The 21,721-nt window shown below is 40.5% G+C and overlaps 1 protein-coding gene across 6 annotated transcripts in view; it reads right to left on the bottom strand.

Moving 5' to 3' along the window:
• tanc1b (tetratricopeptide repeat, ankyrin repeat and coiled-coil containing 1b) overlaps nt 1-21,721 on the bottom strand; it is a 107,379-nt gene that overhangs the window by 3,284 nt on the left and 82,374 nt on the right. For 3 of the 6 annotated variants that reach the window (XM_031298690.2, XM_031298671.2, XM_031298666.2), the window contains 16 exons: nt 20,740-20,971; nt 19,407-19,573; nt 16,894-17,501; nt 14,641-14,749; nt 14,248-14,370; nt 11,539-11,775; nt 11,255-11,440; nt 10,591-10,669; nt 5,041-5,174; nt 4,630-4,753; nt 4,332-4,507; nt 4,024-4,156; nt 3,281-3,310; nt 3,067-3,158; nt 1,918-2,064; nt 4-104 (listed from right to left, as the gene is read on the bottom strand). In XM_031298690.2, coding sequence (XP_031154550.1) covers nt 4-104; nt 1,918-2,064; nt 3,067-3,158; nt 3,281-3,310; nt 4,024-4,156; nt 4,332-4,507; nt 4,630-4,753; nt 5,041-5,174; nt 10,591-10,669; nt 11,255-11,440; nt 11,539-11,775; nt 14,248-14,370; nt 14,641-14,749; nt 16,894-17,501; nt 19,407-19,573; nt 20,740-20,971 — 2,678 coding nt within the window. The remainder of the gene's footprint in view (nt 1-3; nt 105-1,917; nt 2,065-3,066; nt 3,159-3,280; nt 3,311-4,023; nt 4,157-4,331; nt 4,508-4,629; nt 4,754-5,040; nt 5,175-10,590; nt 10,670-11,254; nt 11,441-11,538; nt 11,776-14,247; nt 14,371-14,640; nt 14,750-16,893; nt 17,502-19,406; nt 19,574-20,739; nt 20,972-21,721) is intronic. The other 3 variants (XM_031298707.2, XM_031298699.2, XM_031298681.2) reach the window with 1 other exon arrangement.

The raw sequence follows: 21,721 nt of genomic DNA on the forward strand, positions 1-21,721 counted from the left end.
TACCTGCTGCTTCTTTTAGCTCTTGCGCGGGCATAGAAGGCCTCATAGGATTTGGGTTTCAGCTCCAGTGCTTTTGTTGCAAACTCCTCAGCCATCCCAAAATCCTACAAAAGTAGCAGAATCAATAAATTATTTAATCAGTTGATAATCAAGCACATGTGGCTAAGTTTCGATCACAGAAATAAACATTTTAAAATATACAGAATACACGCTCATGTCTTAGGACATAATATTTTCAAACTAAATGGCTCTCTCTAGCAATTATGCTCCATGTGTGAAGTGATAAAATAACTGGCAGGCACCACAGGTGCTGTAGAAACAGACAACCTCATGATGCCAGTTTTGCTCGGATCCCCTGTTAGTTTGCGGCATGTAATTAACAGCTGGCTCGCTACATGAGTCTGCCTGCTAGACTTATGACTAACACATATGACTAGACTAAGACTTATGAAAACACACTTTTATGAAGAGCTTTTCTGCAGAAACAATTATCCAGCAATTCAAAGACAGAACAGCTTAAATTACCATTATATTGTCATTTTTTTAATTTCCAGTCCATCTCAAATAGTCATTCAATTCATCATTGGGGAAAAACTCTAACAGGAAACTGGCCGGCACAGTTAAACTCTGGCTGAGGGAGCAGACAGGCTGGCACATGCAGGAACTGAAATTGTTTCACAAGAAGATTTGAGGAGATTGAGTGCAGTGCCCAGTTTGCTTGTAGCTTTCTCCCCAACTCTGCCCCGCTACCATCTGAACACTAACAAGCTTCCCCTGCCCACACATGCTCAAATCATTTCACATGCTGGAGTCCCAGACTTATCTTTTTGTCTCAAACATTTTAAACAATTGGGGATACTTACCAGAAAAAAAGTCTCTCACTAAATATCCATTTAATGATGCCCCATCATATTAGAGCTTAGATCGGTCCAAAAAATCAAGCCCGAACGAGCCCGGCCCGACACATTAACTGTAATTATGAGCCCGAGCCCGATTTAAACCCGACATTTTTTAATACGTGGGCCGTTATAACTGACATTCTCAACTACAATTCAGAGTTGTTTGAACTACAGAACTCTGTTTAGAATAATACAACAAGGACGAAGCATGTAAACTGCGCTGTTTGTTTAGAATGGAACGGATCGCAAATGGATCTGAATGAAGAAACGTAAAAAAAAAAAAGAAACTATGATGAACAACATATTGTTGTCACTGCCCACGACTTGTTTAAACTGCTTCCATACCTCCGACTTTCCTCCACACTTGCTCAAAGGTAATTCTCCTGTTTTTCTTTTTTTCTTTACATCTTCAAGCTCCCGGTGTGATGCGTGCGAGAGGAGGAGACTCCGCGCATGAAGTGCTGCATTTTGTAACTGCAGCCTAACTTTTGTAGGCTACACATTTGTTACTTTTATATAGCATATATATATATATATATATATATATATATATATATATATATATATATATATATATATATATATATATATATATATATATATATATATATATATATATTATATATATATATATATATATATATATATATATATATCTATATATATATATATATATATATATATATATATATATATATATATATATATATATTTTTCTGATTATGGCATAGCTTTCTCCCCACCCAAATAGGATAATAAGGTAATGGATAAAAAAAAAAAAATTGCTTGATCAAGGGTCCGGCCCAGGCCCGGCCCGGCCTGAGGATGTGGCGGAAAATAACGGCCCGAGGTCCGGTCTGGCTCGGGCCGAGAATCTAAACTCTACATCATATTCATTACTCACTGACAAAACTCCGGTGAGTGAAAGGCCTTATTTAAAGTCATTAAAGGATCACGCTAAAAATACAGCACTGGCTGAGGAACAAAAGGAAAAAAAAGTGTCTCTTGAGAGGCTTACGTTGGTTTTTCTGCGACAGCGGGAGAGATTAAGGTACAGAGAGACCCTCAGGTCTTTAAATGCCTTCAGGTCATCGCCAAAGCCTTCTCTAGGAAACTTCCTCAGGGCGTACTGGTACCTCTGGGCTGCCTCCTTCATCTTCCCTTTCTGAAAGACACATGGAGGGCAAACATGCAGTGAGGAAGAGGACAGAACCAGAAGGAACATGTGGGGGAAAGAAGCAGGGCAAAGGAATTCACCAGATACTCCAGCAATAGCTGTTCTCCGGCTCGAACCTTCCCTTCTCATCAATCACACACACATACTGTAACAGCAGACAGGTTTGTCCTTTCTGCTACAAACTCAATTTGTTAAATGTCAGGCATCGATCATTGCTTCTTTGGTAAGTGGTGCAGAACATACACTATTCATTTTCTGCATTTAACAGAGCTAGAAAAGGATGGTAATCGTGCCATTGTGCTGAACTAAATTAATTGGTCAGTGCTTTTTTCACTTCTATACAGTATAAGAAAACATGACATTCAACGTGATATCATGACTTTGCGTAAACATACACGCCACTTTCCTATAAAGCCAAGTGCCGTGTTATCTGTATGCATTTTGATCTATCCACATGTATGTTTGCGCTGTATACAGTGGACGGCAGTCTGCAACGTCATAGCATAAACTCGAGGCTACGTGTTATCGCGAGGCTACGGTTGGGTTTAGGAAACGTCGTGCGGGTTGGGTTTAGGAAAAGAACAAACATGGAAAGAAAACATCACACGCGGGACACACCCGCTCTCCAGGGTTAAAGTCCTGTGTTTTACCCAGGCTCCACCCCGACCAACCTCCCTACGCAGATTTTCGCTACGGCGTCAATTCACACGCAATCGCAAGGTAATGTAAGTCAATGGAGGCCAAACGGCGTTGAAAAACACGCAAAAAAACGAGTATGCGTCTTGATAACACACCAATAATGGCATACAAATTGGTGTGTCATACATACGCCACTTCATGAGATCAGTCTGCATCATTTGATAATAACTCAGGCTATATTGGTTTCTTTTAGTACAGCTAAGCAGTTTAGGAACATGAAACATTTCATTCAGACAGGAAAGTGCTCTTTACAATTGACAGTAAGCAATTTCTTTGCTAGTTGCACATTACCTTGTAAAGTAGGTTTCCCTCCTCCATCAGCTTCTGAAGGAGGATGATCAGGATATCAGGCTTGGAAGTAGCCATAGCCCACGCAGCGTTCCCTGTGGGTGTAGAGGGGAAAGAGAGAAGTAGAAAGAAGCGTGTTATGTTGTTCCTGGTGCCAACAGATGGTCACTGTATTCTCTGGAAATTGGTACAAGGTAAGGTTACCTAAAGATTGTACCTGATCGATCGTAAGGTGACGTTCTGTAGCCTTAGTTTATTGAAGGCAGTTAAGAAAGCGTTAGGAGGGAGACAGTGAAGAGAAAAGAGGTCATGCAACAGCAAGAGTAGCCATTTGCAGTAAAAGAAAAAAGTGTTACAAAGTGTATTGTGGCAATGTACAATTATGTGTCACTCAATTTGAAATGGCCTTGCTTTCAGCAGTAAATGTAGGCTATGCAGTGTGAACTGTGCTGAAAGAAAATAAAGTAAAGGTTCTGCCCGTTACTTTTTTTTTCTGTGACAGAGTGAGTGCACTGGAGATAAGCTGCAGACCCAGATAGCTCTATGAATGTCATTTAGGTGATAAGTCACATTCTTAAATTAGCCAAGCAGCACATGAGGGAGAAAGGAATCTCTCACTCACTCACTCACTCACTCACACACTCACAGAACAGTGAGTGAAAAGCAGGACTGGAAATGGTTTTTCCACAACATTCCACAAAATTAGTCTAATCTTATTTTTTAGTACCATGAGATACTGAGCAAGACGGAAACAAGCTCGACATAGAGGCAAAACAAAACACAGAGTCTCTCAGTGTTTACTGAGACATGAAAGAACTCAGCAGACCACGGACTGCTTCTAGAGACCACAGGAGTAACAGCTGACTAGGTGGTCAACTTACAGACAGCACTGAGTATCTGCACACAAAGTGTACATGCTCTACATTTCCAGTAGCTTTTACACAAAAGCATTGTGCTTACCCAACTTGGCCCCTTTCTTCAGCAGAGTCACCACCACCGACGTGTTCCGACAGCCTATGGCCCGGTCCAGAGGCCTCATCCCACTGTAGTCCACATGCTCTATCACTGCTCCTCTCTCCACCAAATACTGGACCTACATGAGTGCACCAACAGTTAAAAAACTCACAAACACTGTGTTGACAGTCATGTGCTGGCCTAACGCAGAACAGTATGTGTTGAATAATGGCCAAGGGATGCTCTCAATTAAGGCTAAATGAATGGTGGTGTTGGTGTATGTGTGTTGGGGTATTAAAACTAATTTCACTTACAATCTCTGCATCTCCATAGAAGGCAGCGAGGTCCAGCGGAGTTCGTCCGTTTTTGTCCGTATGGTCGATGACCGCACCTTTCTCCACCAAAAACTGCACTACGTTCTTATGTCCTTTTAAACATGCCCAGCTCAGGGGTGTCAGTCCCTCCTTGTCCATCGAAGTCAACGATGCACCTTTTGAAACAAACAATGGTCAATAAACACTTCTTATCAACACACTCCCGCTAATCTAATACATCTAGCTAACGGGTATTCCCTGCCTTGTAATTTCCTGGTGAATGAGACTGAATGCTCACCTTTAGAAAGCAGAAACTCTACAGTGCTCAGGTGACCCTCACAGGCAGCCACCATGAGTAGGGTCCTGCCCTGCTTGTCGCTGATGTTAATATCAGCACCGTGCTGCAACAGTAGCTCTGCAATCTAGGAAACATACAAGAACAGTCAGAGAACAGACATCAAACACATCCAGGTGCACAGAGCTCACACAGGGACCATGACCCTGTGTCAGGAAACAATTAGACCAGAGATAGCTCTAAGGGCAGGACATAAAACCTAAACTGGATAACAATTAAATACCACACACACGGTTAAAAGATTTAGAGGAAGAAAATGTTGAGGTGTTTGACTTGTAGTTTGAAGCAGTGTGGTTGCTGTGGATACAGAGGGATAGTTTGTCCGGCACAAAAGAGCCACTCAGCGTGTCTCACCTGCCAGTGTCCCTGTCTGACAGCGCAGAATAGAGGAGACACCCCCCGCCGGTTGACCTGCTGCACCAATGCCCCCTGCTCCAGCAGGAAGCTGCATACCTCCATCTTCCCCCTGCCTGCTGCTGCCGTCAAGGCTAAAGAGAGGAGGAAAGGGGAAATGTTAGGATCGAGGTAGGCCTGACTTCTTTATTCAGAGGAACAAGTTAAGGTAAGGATACAGTACAGTGATGAGATAAGAGTGGAATTTAAACCATTCCACTTAACAACCCTAAGCCAGAGAGGACACTGTATAGCAAGAGCATTAGTGAACATAACATGTACAGCACACAGACTTGTGTTGCGCATGAGCAACATCCCCGGTTCTTTGGTAACCCAAGCATGTGGAAAAGGAAAGGCTCAGATATAAATAGTATTTGCAATCTCAGAATCCCTCCTATTGTTCAAAGACGAGTAGAGAAAAGCAGGCTGATGTTTGGCACTAATTGAGTGTTAAAACAGACAATTATGTTATGCTTATTAAACTCAAATTCCTGCCTCAAGTTCCCTGGGCCTTGTACAGAGAGATCCATTGAATCCAGTCATTTTATGCATTAACAGACAAAACATCAGACAGCGAAGTCAAAAAGTTATGTTGAACACCCATTCTTGTTTATATTTTGTATCTTTTTCAGAACATGATTAAATGGAATTAACTGTCTAATTCGTATTTATCGAAAAGATAAAAATAATTTGTGCTTGTATTTGCGTCTGAAGAAAACAAAGACAGACTATTGAAATGTTCAATGCTTACAGTTTATTGGCTGCTGCTGACGTATGGCAGCAGATGGGCCGGTCTTAAATGAGCGCTGGTTGTCAAAACAGAGTAAGATCCACCGTAAGAATCGCAACAGCTCTGCTCTCACATTCACCTCGGAGAGATTTAAGGTGCCGCTGATCCTCCATATCTGACTGACATCATCCATCTGGATGAACAGTCATTAGAGCCAAACAACCCCACCCTCCATCTGCTCAAAATATGGATATCCTCCCACACATTGAAGAACAATGACTGAGCAGCTAAACTTAGCCTATGTTAGGGCTCCAGGGAGCAACATTAACAACACCTGGGATGATGCTGGATTACACCAGGGTTACACTGAACAAACTATCAACAGCTGTGCAGTTTGTTGATGTTTGAAAGTGACTCCTGTTTTAATAGAACTCATTTGATTCTTAGAAGTTCCCCATGCTTAGTGCCATTCCCATATACTCATGTTAACAGTATTTACACAAACACTTTTCTTAACACTAGAGCATCTCAGCATTCCTTATTTTATTTTATCTTATCTTGTGTTTTGTAAGCTATTCATCAGCCTTGTCTCCACTCTGCTCTGCCTACTCTTGTAGCCCGCCTTTAAAGCTACCATGACAGTGTAGTGAGAAGACTCTGAATCACTGTCTGATAAAACAGATTTACAAAGTAAATACATAATAATGTCCTTATCCACCACCCCCACCACTTCACTACCAGGCTAAATTATATTACCTGAAAAGTTGTCTTTTACATTTAACTGCTTCACATTGAAAGACTTAATTAGGGACAAGACATGAGCTAAATTTTCCGCAGCTCATAAAGGGAAAGTTAATTCAGCTTCCTGTTTACACGCAAGGTAGTTTGGATAAAGAATCTTTTCTACAAAACGCTGATAAATAAAGCCCCTAGAGACATATCTTCAGAAAACAGTTAACAGTGTTGGTTTCAGTGCTTAGAGTAAAATGCAGGTGTTTGTCACTTGGTGCGAGAATAAAGAGCATCTTTTCCCCAGGCACCTGAGAAAACCAACAAATTGCTGGCTGGGATAGCTCATGCTGTGCTCTTATTATAAAGTAGGAATGCTTGCCCTCTTTGTACAAATGAAAGACAAAAACTGCAGAGCCTTGAACAGATTCAGAAATGACCGCAAGTGCATTTTATATTGTACATATATTCAGAATGTGTCCCCTGTATTTAAGTCATTGTAACTACAGTATTTAGAGCAGTGGACAGCCAACCTCCAGAACCTTAGACCACTCGAAAGAAAGCTACATCATCATGAACTTACAAACACAGAAAAGCCCTGACCACCAAATAAATGCTCAATGCCAAATTTATAGTGCTGTCAGTTAAACGCGGTATTAACGACGTTAATGCAAACCCATTTTAATGGCGTCAATTTTTTTTATCGCAAGATTAATGTTCTTTTTGGCCAAGCAAACTTTGTAGTTTTTTTCACAGGCTGTTGCAACAACTAGTAACGTTAGAAAAACTACACCACCACACCGGATCTAGCTAGACCGGAAACAAAACAACAGGCACGCCGCACACACTTGTTTGGGCTTGCGAGCCGGACAAAGAGTAGTAGGCTAATGTTACGTTTTGAGTAGATGGTGAGCGCGAGACGCCGAAATGGATGCCAATAAGATTCTGAATGGAAAGTTTACTTTTAAAAAGTTGCCAAATGGCCAAAGTGTGTTTTGTCATTGTGAACTGAGCTATCATCGCAGCACATCCAGTCTGAAATACCACTTGATGGCCAAGCACACAGCTGATGCGAATTCTCCGCCCCCTTGTCAAAGCCAGGCGACAAAAGCACAAAGCAAGCTGATCCACTCTTCCATGTTGATAAGAGCTTTAAAATGAGAAACAATAATTGAACAAAAAGAAATCTAGGGACATTTAGAATAGACAAAAATGTGCAATTAATTGTGAGTTAACTATGACATTAATGCGATTAATCACGATTAAATATTTTAATCGTTTGACAGCACTACAAAATTATTTTATATTCTGACTCAAATAAAAGAAATTTGTTGTAATTTAAATTGATTACTAACATGACAACAAGTGACATGAATAACATACACAGAAGTACCCACTGGCTACTTCATTTGCCGTAAGATGTATATTTATTCATTTTTAAGATGCCTAACAAAATGCCAGAGGATGATCTATACTCATCTGTACATAATACGGGTTAAAACAACAAAATGTATCATAAAATGATACATGATTTACAGAAGATTACACTCCTGCAACACAAGAATTTGTTGGGCGTTGCCTTGAGCCAATCCTGCTGCTGTGTGCTCACAACGAGAATGATTCTGTGCAGTTAAATTACCTTTCTTTGCATAAAGAAGAGTTTTGAATGCTTAGAGGGGATTTTAAAAGATGGAGCTTGCACAGATGTGCAATTCAATTTGCATAGAGATGTAATATACCATTGAATTTTAAATATGAATTGCTTCTTCACAGGGTGTTATCAGAGAATTGTTTGGGAGATAACGATGAATGGAAGCTTTTAAGGGGATATTGGAGGAACTTTGTCGGTTTTGGCATTCTCTGCATCAGAGCCCCAGCTGCTACCAGATTGGATTATTAAATCTGCATGCGGAATGGTAGGAAAGGGATTTTAGGTTAAAGTAAGATTTAATATATCGCTCAGTGCTAATCATTTCTGTTGTTTGCATCCAGCCAACATGAGCAGTGATTTTTACTGTCTGTAGTGAACTCCTCTACAATGCTGCATCTCTACATGTAATACACCACTAAATATTCATTTTACGTCTGCAGAAATTGCAGCTTTATTTCAAGCATGACCTGGTGGACAAAATATGAACATTCTAGTCATAATGCCCTGAATGCAGATGAGCTAATGGATCTCGTTTTAAATGAATGCAAAAATATTTGAATATGCGGTCGTGCCAAGGGTTTTGGAGTCACTTTGTTTTAGATCAGTGGTGCTATTTTTCTTTCTATTGCTACCTGTGATATAATATTTCATTACTTCAAAAGGCATGCCAAGAGGGTGCTGGCTGTGATATAACATCCACTTTGTAAACAGAGCTGACTGGTAAATACTGCAGCAGCTCCAATGTTTATGAGAGTATGATTACTATTATTCACAGCAATAGTCAGTCCAGGTTACATATCAAGTTTTATAATGCAACTCAAATCTTTGGACAAATGTATTATGTTTTCAACTACGAGCAGGCAGGTGTGTCAGTCGTACCAGAACACAGATTCCAGTCATATCAGTGGAAACAGAGCAGCAGTTCCACAAAGGAATATTTCAGAGGGACGACTCTTTGTCCCAGGACTGTAATAAGGTCTGAAGTCCTGCAGTCATTTAGCAGGGCACAAGCACCAGTTAGCCACACTGTGGACAGCCTCTCCACTAATGGGCTGACCTACATTCCTGTAGCACCAAACTTTTACTGCTAAATGCTGCTGGCTTACAACTGAGACAGACACAAAAAGACTATTATTAAAAAACCAAAAAGCATCAAACACTGTTGTCAAAGAAGAAGGGGTGTGATTTGAACATTTATAGCTCTGGATCACTAAAGTTTTACAGCAAAAGCTCACACTGAAGATGAGATACAAACATTTCATTTGTGTCCAACAATTCAAAACATTCAAAACATTCACAAGTACAACTACTGCAGCTCTAACAGTGCATGTGTCTGAAACTTACATAACGTATCAGAAATACTTTAGTACTTAAACTGGTACACAAAAACACACAAAACAGCATGTGTGAACAATTATTCTTATGACCACTTCTTGGTGTGTGCAGTGATGTCCACATAATGTACAGCTACATACAGTACATTTATCACCACATCACCTCTGCAATAGCTTAAAAATCATGATGCCGGGGTGGCCTCTAGCTCACCAAGTAAGAGCGTTCGCCCCATGTTGGCTGAGTCCTGCAGCGGCCCAGGTTCGAATCCGACCTGTGGCCCTTTGCTGCGTGTCATCCCCCATCTCTCTCCCCCTTTCACATCTATCCACTGTCACTAAATAAAGGGAAAAGCCCCAAAAAATAATCTTAAAAAAAAAAAAAAAAAATCATGATGCCTGGACCCTTTCCTGGCCACTTTTACACCTGACAGCCATTTCTTGCTGTTAGACTTCATATTGTTCCCTGGACTTTTCTTTCTTCCACAACATACCTCCCGATGGCAAACTCTGGCTCTTACTTTCTGTCATCACTCACCTTTAAAAAGGCAGACGCACAAACTTACCAGTCGCCACAGACATCTTTCTCAGAAAAAAATGTTCATCTAAGATAAACAGCTAAATGTAAACATCAAGATCTAAATGGATTATAATATATATGCAATTCTACAGCAATATCCCTGGTTTACCTAAATGCAATGTATAGAACAGATGTTGGAGTAACATCAAAATGCCCAAACTGTCGGCAGGACCTTAACATAAAGCACCAAGGGGGATACTGTAGCTGAAATTCAGTGGCATGTTGGAAAATCATTGTTCAGAGGAAATGCTGTGTTGACCAAACTCTAAGTAGAAACCCACATGACCCACAATAACTAATGATTTTACCAGAAAGCACACACATTTGGGATGAGTGACCTCTACATCAAACAGAGAGCATTACTGTGCAGAAGAGAGATACAAGACCTTCCACTGCAGCATGCAATTGCAGCAGCAAGATCCCGAATGCTAAAACAGCAGGTGATGATACAAGGGAGCCACGTAATGCAAAAAGATGAATGAAAACATACCTGTCTCTCCCCACAGTGTGTCGTGGCTATCAATTTGCACAGCATGCTCATTATTCAACACCAGCAAGCCTTTCACAACCTGCCAAAAAAGAAACCTAGATTAATGGCATACAGTGTCAGCATAATATATCAAATAAACCTTCAAGAGGTTATACAACATGCTAATTTTGTAGCAGAATAGCAAAGAAAAGGGCTGCCTGAAAAAAAACTTATAAATTAAACACAGCAGACTAGAGAATCACTTGTCTCTGAATGAGTATTATGTATGAGGTTATGTGAGTTGTGTCCAATCTGATTAGTACTTTGACTTTACATGTGGGTTGTCAGCTTAGCTTGGCCCAGTTCTATTATTCTGAGCCGGGCCTCAGGATCCCATTCCAACTAATGAGGAAGCCAAAATAAACCTTGAGCCTGCATCACACCTGGGCAGCCAAAGGCACTGTACTGTGATCATCCCTGAATCCTGCTTTCTGACATACAAGGCTGAATAACACTTGGAACCTTTATCATCACAGAGAACAAGATGTGCTCAGATTGTATCTATAGTTCCCTCTGCTCTTTGAAATTCAATGTGGAAGGTTCATTCATTTGTTTTCAAGTTTCGGGGGACTGGTGAGGGTTGATTGTGTGTAAATTAAAATATGTGCATGTGTGTCAGTCGGACCTGTGTGTGTCCCATGCTGGAGGCTGCTATTAAAGCCTGCTGAAGAGCTTTGTTCTTCAGAGCGCAGTCCTGCTGCTGCCCCTCAGCACTCCATTCTAGCTCCAGCAGGTACTGGATAATCTCTGGGTGTCCTCGGAGAGCGGCATGGACCAGTGCACACTGACCACTCTTATCTACGTGATTAACCTGATGGGAATACAACATGGTTAGTTTTATTGGCCTAAAGATATTTCTAACTCATCTTTATTTATAACACTAGATGGTTAAAAATGTGGGCTCCTCACCTTGCCCCCCCTCTTACAGAGCAGCATGACTAGTCCCAAGTGTCCTGCAGCGGCTGAGAAACAGAGGGGGTTCATGCCATTTTCAGACACCACATCTACACTGGCCCCGAACTCAAGCAGCAGGGAGGCAATTTCCTGATGACCGAGGTGGCACTGGACGCAAAGCACCGGTGCGTTGTTCAGGACCTCTGTACGGTAGTTCACGTTTGCCCCACCCAGCATCAGCAGGCGGCTCACCTGATTGTACAAATAAAATGCAAACACAGACAGCTGGTGTTGGAACAATGTTATCAAAGTGTTACTATCTGTGAGCTTGTATTATCTGTAAACAATTCCATTTGATTGCATGTATAAGCCCTCTTATGTAAAATATCTCTTTTATTGTTTACTTTTAAAAGATGAATGGAATTGCCTGAATGAGGAAACGAAAGACTTGTGATTTCAAAGTAAAAAAAAAATCTGTCTGTATTCAACCATTTTCAAGTCAAGTTTATGCATACAGCCCAATATCACAAATCCAAAATGAATTTGCCTCAAGGGGATTTACAATCTATACAGCATACAACACCCTCTATCCTTAGACCCTCCATTCTAATAAGGAAAAATCCCAAAAACCCCTTAAAGAGAAAGAAATGGAAACCTCTGAAAGACCAACAGAGGAAGGATCCCTCCTCCAGGACAGACAGAGATGCAACATATGTTGTGTGTACAAAATCAACCCAAAAAGCAAAATTAAATATGAAAAATCAGGATGACAAAATTATAGATACATTTTAAACATATATGAAGAAAAATATCTAGTAGGATGTGGATTTTTTATGCACTAATTTTTCTCCTAAGATTTCCCTGAAGTACCTTCAAAGGTAGATAAAACATTTATTCTACACTATTTACAACATTACACAAATGCATTACAGGTATCTTAAGAAAAAAAATTTGATTTCTGAGTTTGTTATAATGCAGGTGCAACAAGATGGGGGGTTAAACAATTTTCTAAGCTCATTTTTTCCAATGTATGACTTTCAAGGATTTGTGAACACCATGGGCAATAACTAATTCAAACAGCAGCAGAATCTAGATCTCAGACTAAGATACATTTGATTTTCCCCTTGTAGCTCATTTCAGTGCAAAAGCTCTTATTGCTTCAGCTTCAGATATTTTTCACCAAGCAAAGGTCAGACACAAAATGAAGTGGTCACATTCTACTGAATGCACTTAAGTGTGTTATTCTCTTCCGTGATGAGGAAATCAATAATAAATGCTTAGTCAAACAGAACGGAGTGGAATGAGTATCTGACAAAAGCAAATTAAATTGTGTGCTTTGTGTTGTATCCAATCTGGAATAAATTAACAGCAATTCTCTGTTTTTCCTCAGAGGACAGAACAAGGTCATTCTGTAAATGTCGCTTTGAGTGATGTTAAACGTTCACACAATAACTCGCAAATAGACACTGAGGATGCCAACAAGTGATGGAATACCATTAAACCGCTGAGAAAGATTATGGGATAATTTCACTTCAAACCAGAATACATCACTGTGACATAATCTAAGAAAGGCCAATGATTTTCTCCCCCTCAAAACCAAACTGGAAGGGGCTCCAAACAAAAGCAACAAATCATTAATACACTATCCAAGGAGTCAAAACTGTAACTGCATATCTGAATAAATTATACAGTAAAAACATTTATGGTAAAAAAGTTTATCCTTGTATAACTTTCTGTGCCCCATTCATCTGCTGACATTTTAACTCCTCACGTTTCTCAATTTCCTGCTAACATTATTAATTTTCCATGTTGCTTATATGAGAATAAGAATGCCTGGGAAATATCTAATGCTTAAAAGGCTAATCACTGTGTGGAATAAGCACCTGACCAGTTTTAGTCTGGAAATATTATTACGCTACAAGATATTGATATTACAGTTGGCCAAAAATGCAACCTGGATGTATCTGCCTTCTTTTCTTTTCTTCTTGTGTTCAAATAAGCGGTTGGCATCCAACCGTTTTTAATCAACTAACATAACACTGACTGTCTTTCATCACAGACACACTCTTTTCACTTGTTCTAGTCTATATTAATTGCTAACGTGAGATACACATACACCCTACATCTATCATTGTCATGAATAAACTGAGACATGATCGTATCATTATCATATAAGCAACAAGGAAAATGGTACATATTGCAAGAAATACAAGAAAAGCCAAAATATTAATGTTAAAGAAAGAGAAAAATGTTTTGTGTATCTGCCCTGTGATTTGGGGCAGATACATCCATTCTAAAATGTAATGGGTTCTTTCTTGGCCCGTGATACACTTCCACCAAGTTTCATTTAAATCTTGCCAGTAGTTTTTCCGTAATCCTGCCAACAGACAAACAAACAGACAGACAAACCGAGAACTGAATACATGACCTCCTTGGCAGAAGTAATAAGGACAGTTTGGAGGTGAAGAAGAAAAGTTTTCAGCTTTTATATTTTTACAATCCATTTAAATTATGTAATTCACTCTGACTTTAACTATTTGAGTACTAATTTACACTTTTGCCTGCCTGTTTATGGTATTTGGTTTTGGCCTTGCAGACAAGAGACGGCCATGGATCAAGTATTCTCAATTAATTACCATTTTGTCATCTAATCAGCTAATGGGCTAATTGTACCAGGTCTAACTGACACACAACAACTGGAGAAGAGCTGGAGAAGACCTTTACCTTAACGTTGGGTGTGTAGAGATTCCTCAGGGAGGCCAAGGCTGCAGAAAGGCCATCGGCACTGCAGCTAATCCACAAAGCCTGCAGCACACTGGATGACACACCTGTTCTCTTACTGAGGCCCTGCACACGCGCACACACACACACACACACACACACACACACACACATACACACACACACACACACACACAAACACACACAAATGTGCGAAGACGCACATACATAAAGTCAATGAACCTAAGTTGAACAAGCTGTCTTCACATCCTATGGCTTGTCCTCTAGTGAACTATTTTATAATCACACGATACAGAGGATGAACAACATTCACTTTTCTGAAGGGATTCAATCAAAGATGAATGTAGAAAGCTTGTCTAGCTTCCATAGCTGTACCTTGAAGATGTGTGCTTTGAGGATGTGGTGCCCCAGCTCCATGGTCTGTTGACGATTCAGTTTCCCCTCTTGGCGGGAAAGCATGAAAGCCATAAGAGCATGGCCAGTTCTGGGTGAGGAAACAACAGAAAGGTTACTCAGCTATAAAAGAGAATAAGTAACTAATAGAATTACAGCAAAACACCAGGAGACATACCTTCTCCATTTTGTTGTTGAAAACTTAATATTGATATAAAGTTATAAGCCATCACTGGTATGAGCCATCACTGGACAATATCCTGCACTATGCACATTTATCTATTTATCACTCTTTGCTACCTCCAACTGTGCAATATGTCATCTCTATTCATCCGCACCTTACTATCTGTATATCTGTGTTTATATACTGTCTGTTTATATAAGGTTGTTTATTGTGTAAATACGGTTGTTTTATTACTATTATTATTATTATAACTAATTCTATTCTATTTTCCATTTCCTATACTTTATGTATATGTTTTCTCCTATGTCTACTTCATGTATATTTGTGTTATTCTGATGTGTGTACATTTTTTTCTTTGAGCTGCTGTAGCACAGGAATTTCCCCCAGTGTGGGATTAATAAAGTCTATTTTTATCTTATCTTATCTTATAGCCTCATCAGGTCTTCTGCTTCAGGATAAACTTTGGATGGTATTTTTTCCTATATGTAAATCTGATGCATTTTGTGTTCTTTTGCCTCACTTAAAATGAAACTACTCATTTTGGTCATGGAGAGCACCTTGGCATTGTCATGGAGAACTATTTTGTTCTGTCCTTTTGTGAGTTCGATGTAAATGCAGAAAATGCCCCACTGAAGAGTGGGAAAGAGTGTAAAACCCCTGGGTTCTCCTTTCCTTCTTCACTCAGACACTCTGCCGTTAATTAATGCAAAACTTCATTAAAAGGACATGCATGACTGCAGATCACTTTGATCTGGTTAGAATTCTCCCTATTCGTGCCCCGCAACAAACAGAGAGGCAGTGCAGCAAGCTTGTGTGTGCATTCCCTGTGCCAGTTTCTGAGACTTTGTTTTTTAATGACGGAGTTGGAAGGCTGTGAATGACCAGAATATGAAGCTCAGCTCTGGTCCATTTAGAGACATCACTGTGTGGGCAGAGGTGATACTGACGAGCAGAATTACAATAAGGTAGCACTACTAAAGGAGATAAGCCTGTCTCACAGGGCATGGCAGAAAACAAAGATCATTTTCTACAGACTGAAGTCTGGCTCTGGAAACTCAAGTGGAATACAAAGTAGATGCACATGACTGCATACATTATGTAAAATGTTTAGGCAAACATTTTTACCAAATAAAAAAAGAAAGTATTCATAGTTTTCAACTTTTTTTGTTTTATAATATTTGTCTATTTCCTGACTGATTCAAAGGTCCATTTCTAATATATGTTTTTAGGTAACAGGGACACACTGGTAGGAATACACACTGATAACATGACTTTTATGAAATAATCCCATATAATTTAGACATCCAGCTATTTTAAATTAGGGTGGCACCCCACTGTATTGCTACCAACAGCCAGAGCTCCGGACTAAAGAAGCAATATTACTTGTTAGCTTTAGCTTTAGATTAGACTTTTCAATGGGAACTCAGCTGTTCTGTCTGCTGCAGGGATCTCTGTATGTCAGTAGTGTCCTTGTGAATTGGTGATTGCTACTTAAAAATTAAAAAAGTTGAAATACAGTACGTTAGCGACTGTACTACAAACAGTTATGTTGAAAGTTATGATTATAATAAATACCTGGAACATCTCAAACTAAATTTCTTCCCCAACTCAGATATTTGTTATGCTGCACTAATTGATAAACATTCTACTTACTCTTTACACAAAGTCCTTCATGTCAGTCTACTTTGGCCATGATTCACATATTCATAACTAATTCAGAACCACAAGTAAAAACTTCATGGACAAACAACATGATTATTTCTCAAACATGAGAGTGTTGTCTGGTGTGCATGTATTTGTACACAAATGGCTGAATTTCAAGCAGTGTTCCAAGACATAGTCTCAAAATTACTGTAAGGATATTTTGATAAAAAAGCCTTCTAAATTTAATAAATTTGACTACTGCCATGTAATTATTACTATGGCTTAATTTGTACTTTCCTACAGATTGTTTAGGGTCTACTTGTAATGCTACAGACTTGTCATGTAATAGTAGCCCAAAAGGAAAGCTGCTGAGTTACTGCATTTGCCTAAAAAAGCAGAGGACTGACCTGGGGTCACAGAGGAAGTCAGTACTCTCTCCATCAGCTCTCCACACAAGCCACTCTCTGAATGAAGGGTGGCAAAACATGCGCGTCTTGTCCCGCCGTTTGATGAGGAAGCATGAGAGCAACTCCATGCGTTGTTGGAAGTCCTCCCATTGCAGCTCCCCTTGGATGAAGCCGGCGTTGATGGCCTGGAACAGCTGTTCGTCAGTCATGGGGTGCAGTGAGGCAAGCGCCACATTGAGGATGGGCAGTGAGCGCTCAAAGGCTGAATTGGTCATGAACTTCATGTTGCACTGTAACTGGTAGAGCTCAGCCAGCGAGACGGGCACGACTTTGTAGCTGGCACTCTTGATCACCAGGTGACCTCTCTCAAACAGATCCAGGGTGAGCTTAAGATACAGGTAGGAACCCTGGCTGCGGGAGATCAGGTGGCTACTGAGCTTGCCGACTGTGATAGGGTCGGCCTTGCCATTCAGGCTAATATTGTTCATGATATCCTTACTGCCATTGATACGGTACTGGATATATGCATTGAGGTCGTTGCTTATCTCTGTGTTGTCGGAAAAGTCATCTAGGGAGATCTTGGAGAAGGGCAGAAGGCTGGTGATCTCCTATGGAAGAGACAAGGTAAATACAGTCAGTAACATATAAGTTACAGTACCAGTCAAAGGTGTCTTTAACTTGAATGAAAAAGTGTGTCCAAACCTTTGACTGGTACTGCATATTTCCATGCTTAATGCAAATTATCCTATATTGATGAGAAAATGAACCAATTCAATCTCAATATCCGAATAACAATAAGTAGCGTTCTCTTTCTCACCTCTGCAATATAAATTGTATTCCTTATTACCACACCAGACAAACAGAAGAATGATGGCTTGTGAGTGTTTACTATCAGAGGACTGTCTTGAGCAGTAGGGGAGCAAACAAGCTGAGCTATCAGGCCAAAGCAGACACTTGTTACTATTGGAAATGTGGCTATGAGGAAAAACAGGACTGGGAAAGTGAGTATTAAGAGGTAGGGGATGGATGGGATGATGGGGGGCCAACAGGAACACTTCTAACAGAGGTCTGACCCAGAGCTCACATTTCAATCTATGTCCTGGGGGTTGGAGAAATCAATGCACCTTAATCCTCCAATCCTCTGCCTGTCTGAGGCTAAAAAAAACATTGCCTCAGTGAGATAAGACTTCTCTCTTCCTCATCACGACAACGTACAGCAAACACACACACACACACACACACACACAAACACATGTATCCACACATGCACTGAAACGCACTGATTATAATCCCCAAGGTGAGTGAAGTGCTAGCAACAGCTCACAGATAAGCCAGATATTAGTCTAGCGAGCAAAGGCCAATATCCTGAACCCTTCCTCCTTGGTGACATCCTATTTGTTTGCTCCAAGTGCAAAACAAAACTGTGACACTTTCATGACACTTCTATGCACAAATATGATACTGTGGTTGCAAACAGAGTAGTATTTCTTCATGGATTCCATTGAAGACGGAGTGTTATGTGGCTTTTCCGATGCCATGTAAAATGATTTGAATGAAGTTACTCGGACATAGTGACATGTGAAACTGATTCGCAAGTTAAGATGTTGCGACAAAAAAATCGCTTCCATTTAAAAACTGCTTCACTGTGTCAATCAGAGCCCAACTACATTCACTTTCACAGAAATGTTTTAAGCAAATAGCATTGTGTGCAGTTAACTGGGACATCAGAAAGAAAATTCCACACCATCAATCGATCCTGACGGATTAATAGAGGTGAATACTTAAGAGCTGAATACAAAATATCAGCGTTACAATAGATTGATTAAGCACATACAGAGAACTTTGACATAAACCGAATATTAATTCTGACTCACAGGATAAAAACAAATGGGCTGAACTTTGTAGTGCATTGCATACTGATGGACACTATCTCGGCCTGGCTTCTGCCTGAGCATTAATAACTTGAGCTCTGGATGTCAGCTATCACATTATTATCCCAGGCTCAGTGCTTCATCCCAGCAAAGAAAATCAGCCGTCGTGGGTCTCATCAGGCATGTCAAAGCCTCAGCTCAGTTCAGCACAGGCCCAGCACATCTCTGTAACTGATCGACCTAGTGTCACTTTCCCTCCAAGCTAGTCAGCTTGAAGTGACTGCTCCTTCCTTGTCATGCAGTCCTGATTCCCGGGTCACTGATACTTCAGTTCATTCTTGAATGTTCCTGGATACGCTTGAAAAAAATGACTCTGTAGAGAGTAGAGTATGACAAGAGGAGCAGCTCAGGCAAACCGTTCAACTTTCACACTTGTCAAAATCTGCAGGGTTTGATGGCAGTCAGCGAGAGTATCAAGAGGTGACAGCAGATCGGACTTGAGCTTTGTTACATCCTACAATCGTGTTGAGAGAATTCTTAAATTACCTAACCGTCTGTAATAAATGCAAGACATATGTCATATTGCAAGAAAATATATTTTGCGTAAGACAAGCTCCACACAATGTTTTTTTTCTTTCTTACCAGTAAATTGACCCGGACAGTGACCACCAGTTTAAGCCAGGAGGGGAACTTGGCAATGATCTTCGTGATGAAGGAGGCAATGGTGTCTCCGTAGTCAGGCTTATGGAACTCCGCTTCGTTCAGCCCGTCTATCAAGATGATGTGGTCCTCCTCTGGAATCCTCCGCTCTGGAAACACACACACACACACACACACACACACACACACACACACACACACACACACACACACACACACACACACACACACACACACACACACACACACACACACACACACACACACACACACACACACACACACACAATAACCAAAGGTAAGATGATGTGCAGTGAGGTACAGCTCATAAAAGTATTAGCTCAACTAAACTGCACCAAAGCGTGTGTGCAGGGAGGGCACCTGATTGTTTCAATGCAGTAACTAAACCCTCTCTCTCTGAGGTGCGGTGACAGTGAGTGGTAGGGGCTTTTACTTAGCTTCATCATCTACACAGCCACTGCTCCTACTTCACTCTCTAATTGAATGTTAAGTCAAATTTGCTCTGTAAAGACAACAGTTACTTTCAGTGCCAGCTGTTTGAGTTACTCTTAGGGGGAAATTAACTTTCCCTGATTCTTTGGTATACTTATAAGCTTGTAATAGTCTTCTTGTACATTCCTTTAATGTTTGCAAGCTGCAGTGTCTCTTAATGACATAGCAAATGAAAGCAATACTTTCTTTACATTACATCACATTACAGTTACCTGGCAGAGACTTTCATCCAGAGCAACTTACATTGGATCCCATACACAAACATTTGGAACAATTTGGGGTTCAGGGCTCAAGGACACATGTAAACACGTATCAACACATCCATAACAGGTAGGGAGTAGTTGGAAAGGGATAAAAGAGGACAGTGCAGACAGTATGTGAGGCAAGCAGGGTTCAAAATGAACCTGCTTATGATCTTATTATAGATTTCTAGTTGGTTTATCAAAAAGTTATCCTTTGTAACACTAATCAGGTTTTTGCAAAATCTAGCAGAGGTTTCAGATGGCCTACAAAGCAATTTACACTATAACTTAGTGTTGGTTGTCATTTAGAAACCTTAAAGACAAGTACAGTTTATCCCAGGTATCTAAAAAAAAATGTAGTCACATACACAAAAATGATTTGGATGCCTGTCAGCACTTCTGCCAAGGGTAAGTGCTGTGCCATCTAAATAATGTTTTCTTAGAGTACTATGGAGTAACATCCATCATTTAAAGAATAAAACAGTCAACGAGCAAACTGAGTCACAACAGAAGGAGCCAACAAACATGAAATAATTAAATATGATACAATGGTGTTTTACCTTTACGAAGGTTGGCTAGTGGCTCAAGGACCCCCCTCCGGAAAGCGGCCATGGGGTCCTGGACACAGGAGCGCAGACTCAGCATGCTCTGGAGGTGGGGCTCTTTCAGCAACAGCTCCCGGTACGCACTAAGTTGGTGTGCTCTGCACAGCAGGGCAGCGATACTATGAACAAACTCGGGTACCAGGCAAGTGTACGTGTTATCCGCCTGGCAGTAGTGATATGCCACCACCTGGAGCACAAGGAGAAGGGGGAAGAAAACAATAAAGCCAGGGTCATTTTAGACTTAGTGAGTATTAAAAACCTGTTAAAGTAATAAATGAAGACCGTAAATTAGTTTTGGCTTTAGCAATGAAAATATGCAAAGCTGAGAACATTTAATAACCTCACTGCATTTGCAAAAGCCAACTGCCTTGTTGACTAAAAAACAAATTCTGTGTACAGTCTTGAGTCTGATGCCCTCTTATATTCATAGCCTCCATACAGCCACATATTCCTTCAACCAAGTTGAGAACATTACTTTAAAATGGATGATGAAGTAACTGGGCAAAGGCTGACCACCTCAGATAAACTCTACTATAAAAAGGAGCCAGTGGATCCCAGGTGGAGCTCTAAAAGAAGGATCTTCTAAGCCGGAACAGGTTTCTGCAGTGTTTAAAGGAGGTCTGATTTTGAAGGAGGGCGAGGGAAAGGGGGGGATAAGAAGGAAAGAGAGATGCCCTGGGGATGTATGACTCTGTTCTAATTACAGTGCAACCTGGAGGAGCTGACACACTTCTGAGATCAGCAGGAGGAGCAGGTGACCAAATTTCCTCTGCTTCCTAATGCTCCATCAACAGCAGTGACCAGCTTCTGGAAAAATCACTGACTAAAGCTTACTTTCTTCTAAGCCATACAACAGTGACATCTGAAAGGAAATATAAACCACATGAACTAACAAATCCACTATGAGCACTCTGACTGGAAGATGTTGACAGTGATT

This window comes from Sander lucioperca, chromosome 8 (assembly GCF_008315115.2).
Source record: "Sander lucioperca isolate FBNREF2018 chromosome 8, SLUC_FBN_1.2, whole genome shotgun sequence".
Lineage (NCBI taxonomy): Eukaryota > Metazoa > Chordata > Actinopteri > Perciformes > Percidae > Sander > Sander lucioperca.